The sequence below is a fragment of the Pogonomyrmex barbatus genome, unplaced genomic scaffold (genome assembly GCF_055798465.1).
Source record: "Pogonomyrmex barbatus isolate J1 unplaced genomic scaffold, ASM5579846v1 scaffold3, whole genome shotgun sequence".
Classification (NCBI taxonomy): domain Eukaryota; kingdom Metazoa; phylum Arthropoda; class Insecta; order Hymenoptera; family Formicidae; genus Pogonomyrmex; species Pogonomyrmex barbatus.
In genome coordinates, this window is record NW_028297127.1 from 16,526,424 (window position 1) to 16,553,605 (window position 27,182).

Below are 27,182 nucleotides of genomic sequence, written 5' to 3' on the forward strand. Positions count from 1 at the left end.
ATAATAATGAATAAAAGAAAATCTTAATTATATTGTATCTTAATTTAGGAATAATTGTATTTGCATGGATGTGATTAAAAAAATTCTTCTAACTTTTTTTAAATTTTTGTATGTGCAATTGGATTATTATTAGGTCAGATTATAAGTAGACATTATAAGTATACTAATTATTTAAAACAAGATTAACAAAATCTGTGATGCAGATACATTACAAAATGTCTGAATAAATGAACATTGAAAAATATACATGTATTAGAGGATATATGAGAGTGGTACTTACGTCGATTCGGAAGGTATTGGCTGGTCCATCAATTTCTCTGACACCGGATACGGTTGCACCAGAGGTTGTGTCATACCGTCTCCATCTAAATAACATTTCGTATGCTATCTCATTTTCTATATATATTCCTTTAACACATGGTAACACGCGTTTTTCGATAATTTTTCAAGCTCGATCGGAATTTTTATTTTTGAAGCGTGTTTGTTTTGCACATAATAAAGCGCATTGAATCTTAAAAGAGATTCGACATTTCTAGCACTTAAAACAGATTTTACATTTAATGGGAACATGATGTACGTGAACCTATCGTATAACTATTTTTTTGCAATGCTTTCCGTCAACAAAATAATTTCAGAACACAAAAATATTTTTATAGAAAAATTGATTATTCATTTATTAATAATTTTTAAACGATAAGAAATATTAAATGAAATGTTATAGCAAATCTGATTATTATAAAATTTGATATGAAACATGAACATTAAAAAGAGTGTATTCTTTTCCCAAATTATACGTAATAGAAATATTGGCAAAGATCTTTTAATAAAATTAATTTTGCTCTTCAGTTCGCGAGTTTACAATCTTAAACTTCATACAGAATTTAATTTCTAATTTCGTGTAATCAACTTAGGAAACATCGAATATCAATTTTCAGATCGTCGTATTAAATTGCCGTTCGAGCCAATACGAGTTTAACTTAGACATAACGCAATTACATGTGGGACATGCGACGTTCGTCTTGCATTCCTGCTCGGTATGAGGGCGTTCCGCGGGGTCGCAATCCCTGGAGATGGCACCAACACCATCTCTGCATTCGATCGTCCTCGTCCGTATTCCGGTACCACAGGTCACGGAGCACTGCATAAATAAAAAGTTAAAATGCACACTTCGCGTAGAATTGTGATAAGATGCAATATGGTTTCGATAAAAAGCAAGGAATAATGCGCGCAGCTTATAAAAATTCGAATAGTAAAATTCGCAGTTAAAGACACTCTAACAAGTCACATAGTCACATTCGTAAGATAATCACGTCTATTCGAGTGAGAGAAATAATTAATATCATTTGTATATATTTTTCTTGCTTTTTTGCTTTTCTTGCTTTCTGATTTTTTTTTTTTGCTTTCTTTAATAAAAAAGCATAAAGTAAAAAGTTTTACGATTTGTAATTTGTTTTTTCTGTGATCTGTATAAGAACAGAATAAAAAAATTCGTTTGATAAAAATAAAGCAGAAGATAAAATTCGAGACTACACTTTACTACGAAGGAAAGATGCAATCGAAACTATCCGCGGCGCGTTACCAACGTAGCAACTTCGCATGAAACACCACATTCCAGGGCAGACTAATGTCGAAGCGCAGCCTAATTTAAAATTCCGAATTGCCATTTTCGGTTCTCATTTCAGCTAAGTCGAAAAGTCTCGTTCGAGGCATGTTACGCTCTCAAAGTTTTTCGCTCGCAATGAGATGAACAAAAAAAGGCGAGAAAGAAGTAAAAAAAAAAAAGGAGAGTATCGGGAGAGATAGAAAAAAGAATAAGCCAAAAGAAAAAAAGAGACAGAGAAGGGAGACGAGAAAAGAGAAAGAGAAAGACAAAGATAAGAAAAACAATGAAGAAGGAGCTCGAACGTGAGAGCTATCGTTCAGGAAGGTGGAAAGGTGACACGAAAGGAAAAGCGGAAACCTAGACTTAGACACTGTACTTTCCCCTTCTCCTCCCTCTTCCCCTTTATTCCATTTCTCATCCCGGGTTCTTCGCCCTCCTTCATCCTTCATCTCCCTCCGTCTGTCTTTGCTTTTCACGGTCGAACCATATAACTCGGAAAGAGTCTCGATAGCGATAGGGGGAGTGCTTTAAGGAGCCTTGTGCTTTCAGTTCAATATTTGCATGGCTCCCAGCCGCTCACAAAAGAGCGAAATCTATCAATTCCTGTCTTCTAGCGACGCCTCCCGGTGCCCCGCGCAGCTTCGGATGAAATCATTACCGCGCCACGCTGACGGGCGCACGAAGCCTTTATGTATCGCTACCAGAAAGAGCGGCATTCGGGATGCTGCCGGAAAGCGGACAGAGACGGACTATTGTGTATCGATCAGAAATGAAGCGCCATAAATCATGGACCGCACACTTTTGCGTGCACATGACTGGGAAAATTTACTCCGCTTTACCTGGTATTCTGCACTCATTGGTCTGTGTGCGAATGAACGTAATGGGATAGCGATTCGTTGTTCACACGAGACAAATAACGTTCTCCGAAAGATAGAGATATATGATGCCGCGATACGCTTATATTTACCAATCGCGCGAATATATTTTTTCGTTGTGGCACACATAGCTCTCAGACATTTGTAAAAAAAATAATTGAGCAAAATCTTATAGTTTTAAATCAGTGGGATCAATCTATAAATGTGTTTTTATATTAAATTATAGATAAATTTTATTATTATAATATATTTATGTTTAAAAAAAAAAAAATATATATATATATATATATATTTCTAATAACATATATATTTCTAATAAAACATCATAATTGATTTAAGCGTTCACTATCGAGATTGTTTTAAAATTGATTCTATGTAAATAGGATAAAAAAAAAGAAAGAGAAAAATCTAATATATAAAATAATCTAATATTAGTAGTACATGATCAGTAAAATATTGCATCTTACACACGACGGATATCGCAATAAATACACATCTAGTGCAACCGACCGCATTTAGCGACCTCATGAATAAAGCATGACGTCTACATTCCGCAGGGAAGTTGCGGAGATTTTTCCTTTCACGTATCTGCCAAGAAACTTTAGTTCGCTCAAGAGACGGGAAGCGTTCACGAAAACTCGTACGAACGCCATTCTTTACTGTTATCTTCCCGGACGTTCATCGTCATGTCCTTATTTATGCAACGAGATTGCATTCTCGAGGATCATGAGAGGCTATTTTATCCACAGCGGGAATTCACAACGTTATAACTGGACAAGAATAGTTTACAATTCGTGAAGATCTTCTAACATCGAAATTTATCTCCAAAAATAAATATCTTTTCCCAACGTCTTTCCTAACTCGTGACATTTCTATCTCCGTGTTTTTTTTTTAAATTTCTTGCATATTTTAAATGGTTAAAAACATCATATATATATATATATATATATATATATATATAATTGTAAATGTATATATATATATATATATAATTGTAAATGGAATTTTAATATAGGTATATATTTTAATATATATATTAAAATTCCATGCGTTAATTTAATGCGGACTATGAGCAATCTGAAAAACAACAAAGTCATTTTGGGAAGGACCTCGAACTGAATCCTTTCGTGCAAAGCACCGCAGTTCAAGGGCCGAAATGTGCGTCCGACCGAATCTAGAGTTGGACGAATTCCAAGTAGATAAGTACAGCGCGTTGTCAGACATGTAAAGACACGCGACACTTTTAGTGCGGAATAAATTTGAATAACATTTTAAGAAAGTGAAAAACGTTTGATAACTGTTAAAAAAATATGCTCCCCATAGGGAGACAAAAGTTTATTTCGAAAAAAGCGCCCGTATCTGTCACAAAGTTCTCCGAATGTAACTCGCATGCTTGGCCCACGTTTGTTACAAAATGCGACACGAGACGGGCGTACATAACTTTTGAAATGTTTTAATTTTCGAGGTTTCCTTTCATTTCGCGCTGTCATTTGTTATTTTGTATAACGAACTTCGAGGCAATCAGAGCGACTCTAGGGAACTAACGGCGGGACGATTCGTACAATGAAAATTCTGGAAGACTTCCAGGGGATGTATCGATTTTCAGAGGGTAAGTATCTATCGCGACAAGAAACTGGACTAGCGAGGAGAGAGAGAGAGAGAGAGAGAGAGAGAGAGAGAGAGAGAGAGAGAGGAAGAGAAGGAGAGAGAACGATCTGTCGAACGTTGTGCCAGAAATATGCCGGAAAACTTGCATAAGTGTCACCGACCCGTTCGGATATGATGTATCGCGCATGTAATATACATGTACATACACTGCGTACAATACGTGCTTGTTTGAACTGCGTGCGTTCGCACGCAGCGAGGGCGAAACATTGGTAAAACGAAACATATATGCGCGTTCCGGTTGCCGCTGCATAAATTTATCCGAGCTTCCTATGTTTTATGCAGACGTTTTATGATAACTCTGGCACATCTGCTCTCTATAGCTCTTTTCTTATGTTTTACGTTTTCAAACGTATTTCATAATCTGGCTAGTTACATTCCGCGGTTGATAGACGTAAAATATTACTTTTTTTTTTTTTTTTCAATTAAAACAACGTTAATTTTAATTTCGAAGTCAAAATAACGAAAATATGTACAGCTTGCTCGCTGAAATAGAATTGTAATAAGATGAATCTAATTTCGAATAAGGATTATTTCAATTATCATTATTTAATTTAATTCTAAATCAGATCTTTTTAAACACGCTTACTTTTACACTTTTCTGCAATGAGAATAAAAATGTTTCCGACGGAAAAAGGAAGGAAAAAATAAGTTCCAACGTACATACATACAGTTGAAGAGAACAGAATAAAAGGAAGAAAAAATTCTTGAAACTTTTATTTTTCATGCAATTCTTACATATCTCTGTGAACAAATTCTCAAAATTATCTAGCGAAGTAGAAGCATTTGCAATTCCGTTATTGACCGTCATGCTAGATGCGCGAGGGGCGCGCATTAAATCTCGAGAGTGCTGAAATCAAAGTTCTGGAATGCCTCCAGGAAACTATCTCGATTTTCGGGTTGGCCGATGGGTAGACAAGAAACCATGTTCATTGAACGTCGTGCCAGGGGAAGCGGTGCCGAAACGTTCGCGGGCGCCGCGATGTCGTAGCGTCGCAGCGTCGGGGATGCATCGGAGGACGTGGCAGTATCCCCGATATCTGAAACGCATTCGTTACGAGATCCAGGCGATGTGCAACGTTAGCACACTTTCGGAGAAATCGGCGTCGAATGCTTGCGTGTGCGAGCCGCGGACAGCGACGACCTTCCCCGAGATGCGATGCTCGTATCAACGAGGCATCGATCGCGAGCGTGTGCGCACTCGCATATGTACTATTTGCACACGCTATAAATGCATATGCATGCACTTCGCAAGTAACTTCGTTGAGCCACGTGAGCCTTTTCTTAGTAAAACGGTTTTTATATTTCCTTCGCTTTTTTGTTCTCCTTTTTTTCCTACAGTTTTCCTTCTTTTCTCTTCACGAAGCTACGCTCGAAGCTACGTTCGAAGCTAACTCTCGAAGAAATGTGCGTATTTGCGTACTTCTTATTGTCCTTCTTGAAAATGGTAATTTTATTTTATCCGCGTAACGCAGAATTTAAAGCGAGAACTAGGTGAGGAATAATATTAGGAAAAAAAAAGGATTTTATCGACTTGTTTCTCTTTCGTGTTTTCCTTGTATGTATGACGTTTAACTGTAAAGCAAGGAATTTTTCGTGTAACCGTGTCACGCACTTTGCTCAACTAAAATCTGCGAAAAATACCGATATTCGTTATTGGAGAAAAAAAAAAACGATGTCTCATTTTTCTCTGCAAATAGAAAGAAAGATTTCTCTCGTTATCAAATAAATTATGTGTTATCATTTTTTATATATAATAATATACTATAATAATATAGCATATTGTTCTAAATCACTTGGCGAGTTATTGTATCTAGGACAAGTATTTTATGTACGTATCTTCTATCTATTTATATATCTCTCCATCGCAATGTCTCAATTTCTTCTTCAAGCCGGTAAGGGAGCTCTTCACGCCTCTACGATACACCTTCCTTCTTTCTCTCCTAACTTTGGCTTTGCCATGGAAAGAAGGGCAACGCGGTTGTCTTTCACTAGGTCAGCCGAGAATTTGGAGGAATGAGGCGAGCGGAAAAGAGACGAGCGAGGAGTGTCGAAAGGCGGTTATTTGACGACTAAATTGTCCTGTTTGATGTTGGTAGCTGATGTGGCTCGAAGCGTCCTCAAAGAACTCTGCGAGGAGGAATATGGCTGGATGGGTTGGTAGCACGGAAAACATTTCGCAGACGCGGAGATAGAGACAAGTCTCGCGTTTCGCTCGTCTGTCCACCTATTCGCGCGGTTTAAACGTAATTCGTACACGGATCGGCGAGGAAGCGAGACAGTTTACAGTCTGCCTCCATTTTTACGCCATATCCTCGAGCGAGAGTGTTACCGCATTCTCTTTCATAGCGGTAGAAGAGGATTCGCCACCGAGGATTCGCCGCGACGGCGAACAGCAACGGCGATGTTTTCCGCTTGGGCGATTCGCGATTCCTCGGTTTCGAGAAAATCCGATTTAGTTGTGGGGCGGACGACGATGGCGCGAATAAGAGTGCCGTTTCATCCACGCTCGTCTGCTACTCGATACAACCATCTGAGTGTTCGGAGAAGAGTAAATAGATATGCTTTCTCTTTCTCTCGACATAGAGTAAAAGTACGAGCCAGTTATTGAGTCATGATGCTTCTTTCGAGAGTATCTTGGAAAGAACGGATATTAGAGCCGTTCCTGCCTGAGTTAATATATAGTTTTTCTACTGCTCGGATGTCAACATGTATTTTATAGATATATTTTGTTACTAATTTAAAGATATCCTCAGAGTTTTACATCAAGTAAAAAAATTCTTGTATTAATTATATTAGAAATCTACTTTGCAAATATTCACGCAAACTAAATATACGAAATTAGTTAATATAATTTATTGAAATTTTTTGAATTTTAAATTTTTACATATGTTAGATATTTTGATTTTTTTCTGTAAAATTAATAAAAGTTTCTGTATAAAAATAAGTTTCTGTAATATTGCATATTATTAATTTTAATATATAAATATAATGCGTATATTTATTTTAAGCGTTACAGAAAAAAATAAAAATATCTAACATAAACATATGTAAAAATCACAGAATTTTATTTCAATTTATTTAGACGAGATCCATGCGTTACGAGTGGAAAATTTCAGCTTGTCGGTGAAAGATTAAAATATATTTTAATGAAGGCATCTTTCTGACACGTAAAGCGGTAGAAACAAATTGCCTTAATCAAGAATGAGAAATTTATCCCATTTCATGCTACGTAAACGAGTTGTTTGCTCAAAATTAAACGCAAACTAGATTATTTGCGAGTTGATTCATAATTCACGCTTGAATAACACATTTAAATCCGATTACATTCGGATATCATTCGCAATGCTATTTCATGTTTTTTATATAATAATTAAATATCAATAACTATGTCGATAATATTGATATATATAATATATTAAATTGCAATTTTTTTGCTAAAAAAACGGATCTGATGAATTCAAACGTATAACTAATCGTGAGATCTAACTAATCGTAGTTTGGTCCTTCGTGATTCTTCAAAAATGACGCAAAGTCGGAATAAAAATGAGCATAGTCAAGATTTTTCTTGATGTTTAATGAATCGAATAAAAATGAAATCCAATAAGCAAAACTTATTCTACTTAAAAAATAACAGCTGTACAATAACTAATCAATCTAAATTCTTCATAGTAAATATAACAAAAAATAAGAAGTACTAAATTCAATGTTTTACAAATTAACTTTAATCCCATTATTTTTTATTAACAAAGATCTTTACAAGCGTCATTCTTGTCGGATATAATTATTTAGTCGGATTTATATATACTTTATTCAGTTGTAGCCAGTCCGTTCGCAATTACAACGGTTGTATACATGGCTTTTGGAGAAGATCGCATTCTCTTCGTAGAAATGGAGAAACGCGGTCGTATCGCGATTGCAGAAAGAGGAGAGCTGCATCCTCGTGTAATTCGCGTTGACGTATCCGTCGCCAAAAGCGCATCGTGCGAATCGCGCGTACTTGTTAATTTGCTTTGCCCTTAAACGCTACGTACGCTGTAACTTGTCGAAAAGGGCAACGGATAGAAACAGAGTTTTATAATTAGAGGCTTCCTTGCTGCACGCGTTTGTGCCCAAGCGTGTAATAACGCCGCAATCTGGATTTACAGATAAATTAACGCGAGCTTTGAATAATGCGGCGCGTATCGTTTGAGATTGTTCGAAGAACCTTTAATCGAGTCTGCTAATTGCGAGATCTTTGGACACACCAGTAATATTATCATATAAACTTGAGCTAACTGTATCACTGCTATTAGCAGTTTTGTCATTATAAATTTAAGCTATTTCCGTCTATTGCATTTTTAAAAATCAATAAATAATATTAAAATAAAATCAAGATAAATCTAATAAAGTTAATACTGATAATAATACTAATAATAATAATAATAATAATAATAATAATAATAATAATAAAATTAATACGTAATAAAATTAATTACTAAGTAAGCACATTCAAATATTATTAAAGCACTCTGACTTTTTTACAGATTAAAATGATATAAAAAAATTGTATTTAAATATTTATGATCTTTTCCACTAACACAATCCATCTCAAAAATTGAAGAAACACGCGATTTAAAAATTGCTTGAAATTAAAACTCACTAAATGATTAAGTAAATTTCTATCGTAAGATCAATTTTTTTTGAAACAGACATTAATTTAATATTCTATTACGTTTTTAATACATAATAAGAGGCAAATGGTAGAATTTAAGAATATAATTTTCTAGATATAAATTATCCAAATCGGTCATTTTACAGACGTAACAACTTGGTAACATTTACGTAGAGGGTAAAGGGAGCGTGCAAATCGCGCACAACCATTAACCCTGTTTCCATGTGGGCAGTACGTTTTGCAGTAAAACTCGTAGTTGAGATAGCAAACTGTGCCATGCTGTGCTCTCGGTATACGTGTGCATGTACGCGCAAGCGAATGGACGTGTGTGTGTGTGTGTGTGTGTGTGTGTGTGTGTGTGTGCGTGTACGTTTGCGACTGTACGTTGGACCCTGCGAGTGAACCTAAATCCGTGATTGTGGCTGAGAAGGCTTAACGTTTTCGCTCTTAAATGATACGAGCGAGGCACCGTGTCTCCGCTTGTATCCCGGCGCGTTTTACTCGCGTGGAATCGCATGCACCCTCACCTCGCTCCATTTATCGGTCTCCCACATCGGGCAGGACACGGTGTTGCAGGTCTCTTGAGTACGCGGTTTGTGCGTGCTGCTACACTTATGATCGGGCAGCTGCAACAACAAGAATTTAATATTAGTAATTAGACGTGAACAAATTATAACGAGATTTATTTTCGCGAGAAGTCGAGATGTCTCATTCTCGCAAATCGGCGAAACAATGGGCAGGGTACCTGTAATTATAGAATTATACAATACTGAAAACTGAAGTACGTTCACGAATTAATGAGAGTTGAATCATACTTTTTTTTCCGAGAAATTTGGTTTTAAAGATAATTATCGAAATATTCAATATAAACATTTAAAAAATTGCGATAAAAATATTTCGGGGGAAAAAATCAGTCATAAATATGCTACATAAATTCTCGAAAGATATCTAGAGTAAGTAGGCTGTGTGGGACATCCTGCATGTTTGAAATATGAACATATACTATCTATATATACATATATATGTATATATAGATAGTATATATGTATGTATGTAAGTATATGTGTATGTGTGTATGTGTGTGTGTGTGTGTGTGTGTGTGTGTGTGTGCGAGTTGTCGGATAGGGAGGTTTTACGATGAGCGACGGCGTGTACTTGCGAGCAGCTCCTCGAGTTTAAACGAACCGAACTGGGTTAGGGATCGTGGGATCTTCCAAGACCGTCACGAGAAGCGGGACAGGCTGCGTATGTAAATGCGACTCGCAGACAAGTAGGAAAGTACGGCATAAAATTCCGCGAGATGAGAGGAATGGTTAACGTTCCGTCCGCGCGGAAGCGCGACGGAATTACGGCGTGTCTAACGTCAGTGGCGAAATGTGAAAAATGTGGCGTTTTATCGTGTGCACGCGTAACGCTGATTCCGTCGCGCTTGGCAGATTTATTCCGGAAAGATTTATTTGTCTTTACATCGTAAAAAGCACCGCCGCATTTGAGACATTTCTCTAAGCGAGGGTGAACGCGAGGGGTAACACACTCCGCGAGATTTTCAAAATCGTATTACTGTAAGCGTGACTGTATATTGATTTCTAGCAAACTAGACAGATTAAAATAACTTAATCTTATGAAATCTTAAATTAGAATGTTTTTCAAGATATCAAAAAAAGCCAACTATCGAACAAATAATAGAGATAAAATAAATGTTATTGACTTTATCAACGCAAAGTACTAAATAATTCGATCTATACAGAGTTTTCTTCAGTAATGGAAATTGACAATTTAACAAATTAAAAAACTGAGACATGATACAATAAATTCATAAATGTTGACTTGATTTTTGTCGTAAAAATAAATGAAGAATTAGATAAAGGCCAACATCGAGGTTGAAAGTAAAATATATATATTCGAAGTAGTATTATACAATCGCCGATAAAAAATAAATAAATAAATAAACATATGAGTTGAACAATTAAAATTAAAATAGAAAATGTATAATAAATGTTGCCCTGGCATAAAACAAGCATAAATAAAAATTAAAAAAATAATTGTAAGATACCAATAGAAAACGTCCAATAACCTATTCTTTATTCAAAATTTAGATTAAATCTTAGTAAATATTGTCAAAGATATAAAGGATATGACAATGATTGCGAAAAACCGTGAATACATAAGAATTTAATAAAAATGTGACGATGTATTTCTTTCAATAATTTATTATTGGCCTCACAGGCAGGTCAATATCTTGAGAGTCTGCTTTCTCTATAAATATAAAATAATAATTATTTAATTTTCTTCCTCGATAAATTCCTTAATAATTAGAGAAGACCGTTATTTGACGAATAATTAATAATATTCATTAGAGGTAATAAAAAGTAACAGTGACATTGTAAGTAATAACGTATTAAATTTATGACAAATGCCAATAATATCGGCAGCCAGAGCTGTCCCATAAATATTGTAACACGTTCGAAATTCGAACATATTTCGCATTATTAAGAGATAAGTAATTTCTCACAAACTCCATCGAGATTGAGTCGAGGAGAAAACTCGTCTAAATGAAAACTTTATTATTGAAGAATCTTTGTCTCGGATTTACCTTCGTGGTTTCGTTCCCATTCTCTTCGGTGCAGAAGACGGACCTCGTTCGCGAACCACCGCCGCAGCTCGCGCTGCACGCACTCCATTCCCCGTTCATCCACCTGTAGAGAGACAGAGAGAAAAGGAAGCTCGTTCAAGGTGCCAGTATCAGCGGAATATACCGAGTTTAAGTTCGTTGCAGAGCTTGCAAAGTTACCCAGCCGTTCGCGTTCGACATATAGCAAAGTTACATGTGCTAATGAAACTCGATTAACATTCCGTTCTTCGTGTCGGTGATGATAGAAGAGCGACAGCCGCACTTGCGTTATTTAAAGTCGGCGTAAAAAATGAACGTGCCGTCAACGTTCGCAATATAAGTTTTATGGTCTGAGGAAGGCGACAGGATGGCTGCTTGAAACGCGTTCGAAATACGGCTGGTGTTCTCATCGATACGTTTCTCGTTCTTTTACGTCGGTGAATACGTTCATTTTTCACATTCGGTTATTGTTACTTATGGGCCGTGGAATATGGAGTCGTCGAGTTCCAAAACATGAAACAGAACTTTGCACGGGGATTGCCAAAAATCTTGCGCAGTTTTCGCTGCTTCGATTTTCCATCGTAACAATGCACGATTGCAGATTTATTCATTCTATTCATCTGACATAACGTTCGGATTATATAATTATATATTCTAAAGATATATAATAAAAATAATGGAAAACTTTTAAATATGTAAATATTAAATAAACTTTCAAATATATAAAAAAATAATTTCAAATGTTTAACAATAAATATCAGCATGCATATCTTTTTTTTCTGTCTAAAATTTAAAAGTAAAAACAACTGTTCAAATAACGCTTTTAAATTAATCCTATTTTGGCTGCGGTAAGCTTTTGTTTTGTATTTATCTCATTGGCAGCTTTTTTGACGTTCCGAAAATTTCCGTACTGTTAACGATGATGAATAAATGATAGGAGTAGCTTTGATATGATGCTGAATGTTTTGAATCTAAATGTCAAAGCTTCTCTCTATTAAAACTCTCGACTGATATCTTTGACGGTTTTCAATCCCAACGTATTGGACATATAGCCATGGGAGAGAAGATACCGATTTGCTGGGCATTTACTACGTAACATGGGTAGAGTGCCTTCCATCGAGGTAACAGGCTTTTTATGAAACTGTCAAAGTCACTCTCGGCATTTTTCATGCACGACACCGTAAAATGTTCCGTGTACGAGCGATTGCGCTAAATGACAAAGTGAAACGATAAACTCGTGTCTGGATTTACGTGCAGGATATCGATCATCGATTATCGCCGACCTTGCCGATCTCACGAGTTCTGGCATTCTTTTCTGTGTAATCTTCAAAGTCATCTTTGACATGTTCAATTTGCCGACGGCAAAACCGTGAGCATTAAGTATATAAAGGCCACGATCTTAAAGTGATCTCGAGATTTGAAATTAATTGCCGTCAATTTTTTTCGATTTCCCTCGTATTGTGTGCTCTTCTCTAGAAAAGAGATCGCCGGAAATTTATCGGGTCGTATTAATGTGCTAATGACTTTTGATCTTACGGTATAAAATTCATTTACAGTGTAACATGTACTATCAATATCTTGGATAAATATATCCATAATCTATGTATCAACATGACCGTATCTTGTGGAGTTTCTCGATAAGCTGCACCGTAGTGCTTGCTTATGAAATTCATTATAAATCATGTCTCTTGCTCTTGTGTCTTTTAATATAAATATGAATATATCACTACATATTTTATTACAATAAGTATCATAATACTTTAAATAAAGTCAATGATTTTCAAATACCATTTCTTCATATTTCCTGAGATTTTTTGAATTATCTTTGATCGTATAACTCTTGGATTAGTTCAATTTTGAATTATACGACGGAAGATAGACCGTTTAAATAGTAAATAACTAAGAGGTAAGTCGTAATGTATGATTAAATCATAACTCCCGAATTGCTAGCTCAAAGCGCGGTTGCGGCTTTTCACGGCGGTCAGAGTCTCGTTCCTCTCTGGGGAGGAAAGGTGAGCCGTTTAGTTGGTTCGGCCGAACTAAATTCAACTAAACTCGCGGCCGCTCCAATTAGCCATTGACCGATTCGCAGGGCGATCGATGCCACTCGTAATTTATCAACGGAATTGCTTGTAATCACGAGTCCGCGATATCGTCGTATCGCTACAAGGGGGCCAGTCTTGATCGTTAAACGATACGACCCGATACCGTTACTAACACTGTCATCGTGGGCACGCGTGTTCAAATGGCAATTTTCTTGCATTCCGGTGAATCGATTGATCGAGTGAGATATATTACAACGTAAGCCATCCGTTCGATGAAAACGAGCTAATACGTTTTCCTAAACGAAATTTCACAACTTGTTATACATTACAATATTATTTCTGTTCGCTAATTTTTCGCGAAGTTTTTGCAAAAAACAAAAAAAAAACAGAAAAAAGAACAATATTCTCCGTTAATTTGAAAACTGAAAACAATCCTTGATCGTTCGTGGAATAGAGATAAAAGACAATTGGCAGGAATCGATCGCCTCATGAACATTGAATCATGAATTCGAACACAAAAAAAGAGATTCCGGACGGTATATATCTGGACGGTAAATTTTCAACGCTATTCCACGACTTTCAGCGTGTCCGCGTATCCCAGAGAGAATAGTTTGCGGGAGTTTTTGTCCGAGTCCCGTCGACGGCGGAGTATTTCGTCGTTTGTTGGACGACTCCCATCGCGAGAACCGGCTTTAAATCGCTGCCTCGCAACCCTTCTACGGGGAGACGGAAGAGAAATATTGTTGTAGGAACAAAGATCGCTCGTACTCCCCGAGTACGTAGTCCCCAATTTTCCGCACGCTCCTCGCAGATTTCCTTGAAAATCCCGAGATAACATACAAGAATTGCGCTTTATCTGCGAGTTAACGCAAGATAACGGAACAAAGTAATATTTTACATAAAAACGAGATAGATATTTTATTGTTTGGCGGATGAAATCGCGCGTGCAGTCCTCCATCGGGGGTAAGGCACGTATAATATCTACTTCTCAATTGTACACGCGACTAGCTTGACGTTTCTTTGACGTAGAACGTGCATGCAGTTCTACCGTAGATAGTTTAGTCTGTTCAAAAGTACTCACTTCGTTGTGCAGGGATGCGTGTTGCACGGCATTAAGGTCTTCTCTGGCCTGCTGTTTGCATCGCAATAGCTGTCCTCCACGACGCTCTCGTCGGCGCCGACCGATTTGCACACCGCCATCGCTATCTTGAAACCTATTAGCACAAAAACGTGACCGGCAAATTAGCCCTCCAATTTGATGGCGAACGCTCATGCAAATAATGCTGCGATTCTCGTGAGTTTCACTCGTTATCTTCTTACAACAACGACGTGTCAGTTTTTTTAAATAGTTTAACATATTATATTATATGAATTATTAAATAAGCAAAATTTCACAAATATAAAAAAAAAAAAACATTTTCCAAAGTTACAAAAATCATAATTTAATATATTTTTATATGTATAATATAGCCTTCAAACAAATGTGAATACATCAAAAATAATACTTCTGACAATCAATAAATGTTCGCATAACATTAAGTTACTTTGCTTATGTAATTGTTTGCATAGGGAAATATGGCTAAATTAATTCAGTAATTACCGACCTCCACCACAGGACTTGGAACAGGCGGATATTGATTCCAAACTCCAGGAGTATCGCGATTGGCAGCTTGATCCATTCCCTCCGCACACGCCACACGCATCTGTGTTCTTGTTACTACCAACTCGAAGGTCGCAACCAACCTTCTGCAACAGAAATCCACGCTCGATTAATGAAACATGTCTTCCATATAATGGATTTTAGCCGCGATTGTCGTTATTACTTTCTGGCAACACATTGTGCCAGAGGCAAATAATCTTGTTTTAAAGAATCGTTAAAAGCACATTCGTTTCTGCTCTGTCATTTTATGATTTGTTATTGATAAAAGAATAATGTGCAATTAAAAATGTAACTGGTACTTTGGGCAAAATCAAAATTAATAAGTAAAATAATTATCCTGGTGTGACTTGAATTATTTAATAGAGACCTATTCGGTATATAAGAAGTGCATATGAAAAATAGAGAGAGAGAGAGAGAGAGAGAGAGAGAGAGAGAGAGAGAGAGAGAAATTATAGATCTCTTATTAAAATGCTGTTCAAAATTCTGTCAGTCTTTTACAAATACTAATAAATCATCGTCTAGCGCTGAATACAAAAATTTTATTGCTGATTCAAAAGTCACACTTATATCGATTTACTGCTTACGTGACAGGAAATTTTTCTGTTTCGACGCTAGTCGAAGCTGAAAGAGTTTCGCAATATTGGCGATATCCCGAGCACATTAAGAACGTTGACGGATGCTGGTGTGTCATCGGGATTCATGCGAGAACGAGAAACGTCCTGCGAAAATTCAGGATCTTTGAGTAGGAGAAGATGGTGCTAGAAGCTGGAAGAGAAGGTGAAGCTGACGTCGATTCGTGACCTGGCTCGGACGGCAAACTGATTTGTCATTCAGGTTGCATGAAGGTTTGCTCGGAGGTCGGGAAGTACATTATTCATCCCTTATCCTGAGCGAGAAGAGTGAAGTAAACTGGAAGGCGCGAGCGAAGTGGGACGTCGGAGAGATGCCGAGAGGAAACAGCGGCGAGCGGGAGTAAAAAGGAGAGGGACGTGAGTCTAACGAGGGATCTCCCTCGTACGATCAACTATGGTGGTCGAGATAATCCAAGATTTCATCGCAGTGACCTGCGACGCGAATAAATCGTTCGTTCCAAATACATTACACGTGCTTAAATTTCGGTAAATCTAAAAACATGCGTCTTATGTGACACAACACAAGGAACGAGAAAACGAGAAAATAAGTTGAGTCAATGTAAAGCATGATTTAATTTGCCTTCCCATAACCGAATATCTGCGAATAATCATATGTTGTCTACTCTTGATACTGTCTAATTTAATTGTTTGTTTAAAATCTTATAAATTTGGAAAGCGCTGCTTTATAAGTCATTATTTTATCACTATATAATAACACTTTTCGCGTGTATAATTTAATTAGGTCGTAAGAGATGCAAGTTTCACTTCTCTTAATTGCTCGAATCGCATAAATTGTCTATCCGTTATTATCCGCATTTCATATCTTCTTTTATATACGATTTCGCGTAACGATGTCGTTCAATGAAAGCTAGACATTGCCGAACGAAAATTGCGCGCTAAATTCGGTACGGCGTGCACGCGGCGCGACGATCTCCATTTCGGCCCAATTGACCGTTCGATTTGGCTGCAGAATCGAAATCGGGCTCGATTATCGTTCAAGTTTCAAACGCTCTGTGAAATACTTCCATTAAACATCGGTGATCGTCATTCGGCGAATTGCGGCCGTTACGAGCGCAGTTTTATTCTGTGCACCAATGCAGAAGCTAGTTTAGGTAGATACTTTATTTCTGCGCTCTCGAAACGAGAGTCTCTATAATAGCCGCGGTCGGCTTCACGCATCGAGAAACTACACTAACGCGAGAGCAGAAATTTCCGAGGGAATGTGGCCAGATAAAGCGGATTGAGAGGTGTATCCTCGTCGGTTAACACAAATGAAAGGAATGCATTCGATACGTTCGCATAAGATCCAATCTTCAACTAGCATAATCGCGAAAATATATTAAAGCTATATATAAGTAGTCTCGATTAATTAGTCAATCAAAGTTCTTAATACAATTGTTTCTGAAATAATAATAATAATAATCTATAATAATAAATCTAATATTAATTCAATGAAGAATTCAATATAAATTAATAAAAATAATTCAGTTTATATAATTATAATTTTTTTTTTATTTTATTTTTCCACCACACGAAGATAATTCATGAGAGAAGCGGAAAAGCTCGAGGATCAACGTTCACCAGACGACTGGCATCCGGCAGGCTCGGGGATTTGTCGAAATTTAATTTCATGCGAGAATGAATCTGTTTCGCACTTTCCGTAGGTCGTACATGATTGAATAGTATGTCTTAACGGACACGTGCACTTATATGCCTCTTTATACAAAAGACGTGGCATGCGGGTGCGCCGGATTAGGTTTACTCTGTCGGGAAAGTGGAAATCAATGATGGGATTCGATAATTGAAAGATAGGATCATCGAAGCAACCCGTTATTTCTCTAGGTAAACAAGACAGGAGAAAACGAGAATTCCTCTGGGCGTGAGAGATGAAATATCACGGGACTTAACGCTGCCGATTTTGCCGATCCTCTTCCATTTCTGGTTCCGCATAAATAACCGCTGTAATATATATATATATGATGACAAAAATAATAAATAAATTAAATTTATCGACGGTACCATTATTATGTACACAGTTTGTTATTGTTAATTCTGTTTAAATTACAAGCCTAAAAAGAAAACTTCTGATTTGTAGAGAACAGTTCATATGCATGCATCATATATCAAAATAAAATTTATATCGCAATTCAGATTTGATTACTCGCATATTTTCAAATCTCTTTTTTTTTTTATCAAAATCATTTTTAATTATTCTTTTTAAGCTACTTCAAAGCTATCATGCATTTTTAGAATTCTGTCTTAGTGATGTAATATATTTCTAGAGATTTTAAAAATCGGACTTGCATGTTATATTCAAGATTAAAGATACGCTTAGTCTATATATCAGTGTAATGAAATGAAAAAAATATTAAAAAGATTTATCCAAAAATAGAATGTTCTAACGTTTCGAGATTGAAATCGATTTCTAAGCCAAGATATTCTCTGTTCAAATTAAAATACCAAAGATATTAACAAAGACGCAAAAGCCGATAATTGCTAATGTCTCATGCGATTTTCCATATTGTAGCGATTTCGTTACGCAAATTTGACTAGCATTCAATTATTCGCCCTCGAGATTCTATTCGATGCTTCATGTACCTTTCCAGTCCTTAGCACTCATGCTGTCGCTATCCCATCAAGATACATCCATCCTTTCTACCAGTCTCGTACCACGACATTTCCCCGCCATCGTGCCTCACCTTCCTTTCCCTTGCACTCGTTTCTACCTTTTAACATAGTTTCCTCGAGAATGGGATTTACAGAGTGGAGGAAGGGGTGCTTAACTCCGGGCACTTTATTCGCCTTCGTGTTTTCGCTGGCACGATGAAATTTATTGTGAACCAGTTCAGGACTACGACTTGAATTCAATCTGGATACTTATCATACGTTTGTCTATCATACAATATATGTTTTCTTTCGTCCTTAGATATTTGAGTGTAATCCGAAAGGAACGACCTGTTTCAATTTTAGAACATCAATTACTTCAGAGATAAGAAACTGAAAATGGAGAATTAGGTTTTAGAAGAGAAAAGAAAGAATTGGACGAAAACTAGAAAATGAAGTAGAAAGAAGTGGGCAAGAACTCCGAAAGCAAATTTTTGCCTCGTATGCTTATGTTCTTTTCTTTCCTTTTTAGTCCGCAATATTAATCATAATCAAAATCTTTTCAGAAAATAGCATTTTAATTCAAATTTAAGAACAAACTTTAATAAGATACTTCCGCATTTGTTTAAAGAGAATATTTTTTTTTTGTGACATGTTCATTCAAAGTATTCCCTTAGTCTCTTCTAGTTTAATAAGAACGAGGAAACTATCTACTGCTACTCATTTCTAAAAGATAGTTTTTCCTTTTATTAAAAAGAAGCACTGATAGAAGTTTAATATGACTTTGATAACAAATATAAAAAACGTGCAGCGCATAATATTTGCTTCACAGGCGGCGAATATTCATAAATATGATTTGAAATAAATATTTTCTTTCGTTTCTTGGCCAAAATAAAAATCTATTTGCGTCATAATAATCAAAATTGAGGGAAATGAGTTTTAATTGTCATTATTGTCTTGTACTCGCACAACGCTGTGATTTTCCGCTGTGATTAGCGGAAGGAGGAGATTACTGTCGTCGTTGCAATTTCCAATTGATGTAATTCCTCAAAATTCGCTGTTTCCATCACAACGGGAAATGGCGTAATAATTTTTTCGCCCTGAAGATACATTTTAACGAGTGAGCGACGTAATGAAAAAGCTCAACGCGTCCATCGGGCGTGCCCACAACGAAAGCGGGACTCGGCACTTTTAATAACGTAAAGCCAGTTTGCGTTTACCGGAGTTTGCTTAATGCTTAATTACGTGGACTTCTCTGCTGATTAGATATTGTCCCTGCGACTGCGTCGCCGGCGTTGCCATTATGAGAATTCGTTAATTATTTCCCGGCATACCGCGAACGCGCTTTTCCCAGCATTATTGTTAATCCGATTTCTTTCTGGTTGTTTTGCGGTATCACGAGTCTCATTTAATTTAGGATCAAGGAATTAAAATTCTGATGTTAGATTGAAGATCTAACGCGTTATGTTTGCATGACAAGAGAGCTTATTTTTTCTATAAATAAAATTTAGACAATTATAAAAAATATATGTGTGAAATTTTATTTTATACGATAGATTAAATAATCTTCAAATTTATCCTTTTTTCAATATAATAATAATCATTTACAAAAAAAAGAAAAGTAAAAGCAGCTGAGAGTCAAACGTTAATATCTTGATGCACAAATATTTAATAAATATACTTATTTTATTAAACATTTGCGCACCAATATTAGCATTTGATTCTCAGTTATCTTTACTTTTCTTTCTGTGATATTTCAAAAGTCTTATGGATATTTTAATAATGATAATTTAATTCATACCATAATTTAATCATTAAACAAATAAATCATACAAGAAATTAAATCTGATTATAATTTACAAGTATAGCGTAATAATTATTAAAAAAGTACACAGTTTTCTTTATTAGATGAAACAGACTGATAGAGAACACGCAATTGAACACGCAACTGAACACGTTATTGTATAATAATACGCCGGGTAATCATCATACGTTACACTTCCTGAATATGAACGTGTTTGCATACATACATTATATGCATATACACACGTGACGTTGATCAAATTAAGTTAATGGACGGTGAGATCAGGCTTCTCGACACGCCCATGTTAAATATTAGCAGAAGACTGACCTGGGTGCTTCGTTAGGTTGCGTTTTCTCAACATGATGCACAGCGTTTCGACGATGCCAGAAGGCAACGAGTTGTGAATGCGTTTAAGGTACTACCTGGTACATGCACCTACGCGCCGACATTCGCGCGAATCTCTTCTCCGACTCCGGAATTTCTCTCTACTAACTCCAAAAGTTTCATCTTACAAAGTTTCGACAAGAGACGTGGCAATTGCGGTTAAATTCTTAAGTAACGCCTTCAATTTAATCCCGAGCTTAAGGTTAGCTCCGTCGAAGTATTTAAGAACGCTGCTCTTATCTACTTAATTAATAATTTGTCAAATTCTTTTTAAATCCTACTTACTGATTACCGGAACAAAAAAAGCAAAATCCTGCGAAACAAAAGCATTACTCTTTCAACTTCATAACGAAAACTTCTCGAATACCTTTACCCGCTCTTTACATTTCAGCCGCTCTGATCCTTGACTAATTTAAACTCAACTTTTCATGCCAAATATTATCGATAATTCAATATTGTAATTTGCGTTCACGTTAATATAATTAATTTCAAATACGGCTTTTATGCGCATGTAAAGGTTATTCCGATTTATTGTTTCAGGCAATGTTTCGACGGTATTGCTCACACGCGACTCTTGATTAATTAATTGAGTAATTATTCGATCAAAATTACAGATCGGATTACATCGATGTTCAAAACGCGGTGACCAAACTAATGGTGAATTTAATATGTAAATTCCCAAGGTACCTAGGCGAATCGAGATTCATCGATTTAACAATGCAAACGAGTAGTTAAATGGATTAATAAATCAAAATGTTATTTTGATTCAAATATCATTACTTCGAATTATTTACACATTTCGGATGCATTTCCATATATCTAGATAAACGATCGAAAGTATTCGATATTTGCACGATAAATGTAACGTTTCCTAGTAATCGAGGTTTTTTTAGTTTTTTTATATTTTTAACTAGTGATTTCTTTAATAATTAATCAAAATTATTCAATAGGAAAGCACAAAGAATATAATCGAGATTACTTGTCTTAACGTGTGATGTTATCAATTTAATTGGTGAAATTAGTGAATTATCTAAATATTGTTATATTTCGATAATTAATGAATAAAGGCCTTCACGTTGATCGACCGACAATTTATAGTGACTGACAAGCGGCGCACTGTACCTATCGCTTAATGCTCCTCGCATCTAATATACTGCGGTCTGCACATGACAGATCCATAGTTTCTGATAATGCCGCCGATTAAGAATCGATAATTATCCTCTTCTCAAAATCAAGAGAATTAAAGTAAAGTTACTGCTTTTGGCAATGATATATTTATGAGTAACGTTCAATTACAATCTTGATTATAATGTAATTTTAAACTATATATATTAATAACCTATATATATTAATAATATATAATAATAAAAATATATATATATTATTTAACTATATATATTGATAAAAATTAATTTTTAATATAATTGAATTATATCTGTTTAATGTCCCATTCTACACCTAATGCAAATCTCTCTTATTATCGTGTAATTAAAGAAATATGCTATTTTACTACGACTGGTTTGAAATAAATTTAACTTTTTTTGTAAAGAATATAAATTATAAGAAATATTAATACAATTTTTATAACTATCTACAAAGAAAAATTGTGTGCACTGATTATTCTAATCGTCATAATAACGTTTTTGAAAGAATATATAGCATTTAATTCTCTTTTGATATATGCGATATTATCTGCGTAATAACTGCTCTATATTCTTCCCACAAAATACCGCATTGTGAGCTTGGAGAGCAATGGAATAAAGAGTTGAATACGGTTGGTTTTCAATTCAAGATCAATGATAAGCCACAATAAGCGTAGAATAATGATATTATGATATTTCCAGCTCAATCTATCAATATTAAAGTATAGGATCTCAAAAAAATAATCAATATTGATTTCGTTAATCAGACACTTATTGAAAATACTGCTACTATATCGATTTTTCAATATCTCCAATGGAGAATATCTGTGTGAATTTAAATTATGCTTATTCAATGCTTGGACATCTAAATTAAATACCAAAAAGACAAATTTTGCAAAATAATTGCTGCGAGTTTTACTAGCAGAAATATAACACAATCTACCAACAGATTGTCTATGGAAACCGAATAAGATTTGTTATTTCAATTCCGATCTGTTATATTACATTTCATTTAAACTGACTTTGATGTGACAGATCCTTGGTTTCCGCTGGCGATCCGCTATCAGATTATGCTGACAAGCTTTGCTGACAGAATTATACGGATACAATTGAGCACACAGTCAACGCCACAATATATTGTTTGAATTTATCGATAGACTACTATCGGCGTATCGATCATCCGCTGAAAATTTTCAGAAGAGTGCAAAAATTAACGTTTAATGAGTTTTGACAAGAAAGATTTACGGAAACACACTTTGTGAAGGAAGCTGTGCGCTAGGATCTCGTCCCTCGATGTGATCTCTCAAAGTGCAAAGAAATTTCTCACTCACCGTACATTCGCCGTCTATGCACACCTCCGTGCCCTCCACGTAGCATCTCGTGCCGTCCTCCACCTTATCCGCTAGCTGCACCACTATCGTCTCATCGCTGTCGAATTGCAGGCTATCCGCGGAATCGCGCGGCATCGTCTTCTCGCCCGACGGCACTTCCTGCCGCGACCGTATAACACCGTTCTCAAGTGTCTGCTCGCCGCGGCAGATCAAAGCGCACGGCCTAGCTGGATCATAATGGGGATACCATTTGAGCAGTTGTCCGCTGTATGGCACATTGTTGAAGGCGGCGCATTGTACCGCGCGAAAATCGCCCGATTTCTCGCAGGGCTGAAATCACAGAAAGGGAAATCCGTTGTCAGTCCGGGCTCATTAAAGCCGTCTCCACGACGTCGTTACGTCGCGTTATAAGCGCCTTCGAGAAACTGCCGTTTCGCGACAACGAGCAATCTACATTTTTAGCACCTACTATCCGATTGTTCGTACGGAATCCTATCCTCGATTCATCTAGATCGTTTAACGATCTTCTGCAATTGATTTTATATAAAAATTCGGCGACAATTGATCAATATTATATTATATTTTATTTCATTTCTAAAATATACTTTGATAATAACTATTTTTATTTTTGCCATAATTTGGGTGAAATTTCGATTACGTTATATCAATTTCCTAATTCTTTTGTCATTCTCCATTTTTAAATACAATTTTTTAATTAGAAAAAGATTGTTTTTTTTTTTAGAACGATAATTCTATTAATATATAATAAAAATATTTTGTATTTATATGAATTTATATGAATTTACATTGAATTGACTACGTGGAAAACAAAGTTTCCCAATTCCGATAGCTAATTAGAGCAAAATCATATTCCATTTATACTTCTCAAACTCGACTTGAGATAGCGAATCCAAAATGAAGGATGGCCGCCCGAGAGCTCGAGAGTTACCATCGCAAAAGTGCCCGCTAATTATCGTTATAATTAACCATTCTATAGCTGAACCACGATATCTCCAGGGTATTTCTATCGACATTTTCGCCTCCGCGAGTTTACTTCACTTTTCGTAAAGTTAACGAGGAATGTAAGTTTGCCGTAGAGAAACATTTGTTATCTTCCAACTTCTTCTCTTCTTACCTATCGTATCGTATTATTTGTTTCTTGTCATTGTAACAAAATTTCTGAAATTCCATCTCGTAATATTTGAACGTAACAATACAAAATATCATTTTACCGCAATGATTATATTGATATTCTACGTGAAATCATCACGTTCTGTAATGTAACTGTAACGATACATAATCATATTTGTTTAATGCTGTGTTGAAACATAATATTTATAACACAATATCCCCTTCCTTATCTTGTTGTTTATTATCAAATAAAAAATTATGTAACAAAATATAAATGCAATATAACGCAAGTAATTTTTATGCTACGTTAAAGATATTGTTCACACATACAATTCGAATATGTAAACAGTGACAGATCATCCATTAGGTATATCAGTCGCGTGTTTAGTTTCTTTCACATAAAATCAAGAAACGAAGTAGAAACTTGATATTTATAATAATAAAATTCTTATATTCAAGATTTCACAAAAATCTCCCTCAACTATAAATCCTTCTTGAAAAAGAGATAAAAGATACAGAGTGATAATTTTATTATCGTTGTCATTCATGTTTCTGTTATTCTAGATTATGGATTATGTTAGAGTAAATAATCGCGATTAACTTCGCTTCTCCACGAGAGAATTAATTGCGGTCAGTTACATGCAGGGCAAACTTTCAGTATAAACAACGCCGAATCGCATGCATCTCGCTGCGCCGTGTATGATAATTATTCGCGGCGTCACGGCGCGTCAACTTCGTCCGCAGTAATTATCAAATTCGATGGAAAATATATAGGTGCGAAATACGCACGACGGGCCGACCATGCGAAATTTACACGTAACGTTCAATATGACCGACTGTAGCAGCCCCGGCCGAGCGACGCGGACGGCGAGGATAATGTAGCTAAACATTCACCGCTACCATTGTTAGGAACACTGTTTGTTGTAATGAATTTGCCGGCAGCGCAGTAATTAATTAGCGCGGATCGGCTAGCCACAGAGTTCAGTTTCAATTGGGTCGACGTATATTCCGACGGTATGCTGAGTTTAAGCTGAGCAGCATATTGTAATCGCTGCTGTAAGATATCTTGCTTGGTAGTAGGAACAAATTATTTTTATAATTAGCGAGATATTAAATCCCGTTTTTAAATCTATATTTAACATAACTTATATAATATTTAACTAATATTTAACATTTCACTTTTCACTTTTAAATTAGGATTAATTAATTATTTATGTAATCCTTCCATGAATTTTTAATTCTACAAATTTACCTCACTTTCTTTATTCACAGGCACTTTAGATTCTTAGGAATCGGAAAATTATGTGACGCGAAGAGAGATATAGCTGATAATTTTAAACCGTTGCTATTAATACTATCATTACTTCCTTCGATCTTGATTACTACTAGCTCGCACATACGTGACGATTTCATAATTTGCTAAATTAGTTTGCCATGTTATAATGATCTATAAAATAGTTTGCAGCTAAGTGCTAAGTAATAATATCCATCTTATCGTTATAGCTATTGTTATTACTTTTACTATGAAACAGCAATAGATAATGGCTGGTTGTACTATACGTGTACCATTTAGTTCCTAACGTAAATTTTTCTATTAGATATATATGTATATAAACATCTTAAAAAAAAATATATATATATATATATTTAAAATTAGTGATATACAAATTTTATATACAGAGTGTTTTTTTAAGAGTTTTTTAAGAGTAAATGATAAAGAGTGTTTTTTAAGAGTTTTTTAAGAGTAAATGATAAAGAAATTATCATTAAAAAAGAAATCAGATTAAGAAAATTGTTCTTCTTTTATTATGCCATATAGAAGATAAAAATTTATAATTAAAGATAAACTTATTTTCGTGTTGACAAGGATGTTTCATAGAATATTGAAAAGATATGTATTGAAGATTTGTATTTGTTCGTTTGGAATTGATATCAAAAGATAAAAAAAGAGTGATAATTTGACGTGATTATTTGAAAATGAAGAATCTATGGAACAGATTATTTGGTTCGGTACTATGTACAATCAACTGTACAACACATTAAAAATAAAAAAGAAAGTATAAAATGCATTTTGTAAATGCATTTTTAATCGCAAAACTTGTCTTTATTCATATCTTTTTGCTTTTTTTTCGTGAATAAACGATATTATTAAGTAATTAATTATCTTTTTTAATTCTTTTTTTTTGGTTTATGCATTAAGTAGCATCATTCCATGACGCAAGTATATAACGGAAGATACATAATCCTCGTGGGTATTCTGAATTCTTAATTTTCTGTCAAATTATTCATTTTACAGAGGTTTGCTCGATATAAGGTAGCCGGAAGAGAATAAAGAGAGCAGATATTATATTGTTATATATTAATTAACACGAGTAATAAGAATATAAATATATCCTTATGATAAATATATTTAAATTCATAATAACAATATTAAACTTTTTAATTTTCAAAAAATAGTTTCAGAAAGTTACCTAAATAAAAAATAATTATTATAAATAATAATATTTATTCGCTACAGATTTTTTCAACACGTTGTTTTATCTCTTCTAGAAATAAATATTTAGTTACAAAAAATAATTATAATTAACTCTTAACACAAATAAAATTATTTCTTTTTTAGTTTATAAATCACATCCTCATACAAGAAAATTAAATTCAAAATATTTGATAGATTCGAAAAAAAGTGCGAAAATATAATTTAAATTAATTATATTTTTCCATTGTTCTGTTTTCATGTTAAATAATATAATTGTAATAATAAATAATATAATCTGTTTCATATTAAAAAATATAATAATACGTTTCACCATATTTTTTTTTAAATAATACAAGAGTTTAAAAATAAATAAATAAATTTCTATTCTCAAGACAGCATCATTATCCATATGTTGTTTGCTTAATGGGACTTAATGAAATTTTTCAATTAAAACACTACTAATTATTTCGAATATTAGAGAGAAAGTTACGTATTGTGATTTTAAACTCGGGAAGGAGATTCGCCGAGTAATTACGCAATTGGCTTCTCTGAAATAACATGCACC

At 35.1% G+C, this 27,182-nt stretch overlaps 1 protein-coding gene across 3 annotated transcripts in view; it reads right to left on the minus strand.

Annotated features, from left to right (window-relative positions):
- The window catches only part of nolo (ADAMTS-like no long nerve cord), a 180,044-nt gene that overhangs the window by 9,957 nt on the left and 142,905 nt on the right, over positions 1 to 27,182 (minus strand). For all 3 annotated transcript variants that reach the window (XM_089080055.1, XM_089080054.1, XM_089080053.1), the window contains exons 5-11: positions 23,011 to 23,340; positions 15,058 to 15,199; positions 14,535 to 14,667; positions 11,391 to 11,493; positions 9,325 to 9,423; positions 997 to 1,138; positions 281 to 365 (exon numbers count right to left, since the gene is read on the minus strand). In XM_089080055.1, coding sequence (XP_088936181.1) covers positions 281 to 365; positions 997 to 1,138; positions 9,325 to 9,423; positions 11,391 to 11,493; positions 14,535 to 14,667; positions 15,058 to 15,199; positions 23,011 to 23,340 — 1,034 coding nt within the window. The remainder of the gene's footprint in view (positions 1 to 280; positions 366 to 996; positions 1,139 to 9,324; positions 9,424 to 11,390; positions 11,494 to 14,534; positions 14,668 to 15,057; positions 15,200 to 23,010; positions 23,341 to 27,182) is intronic.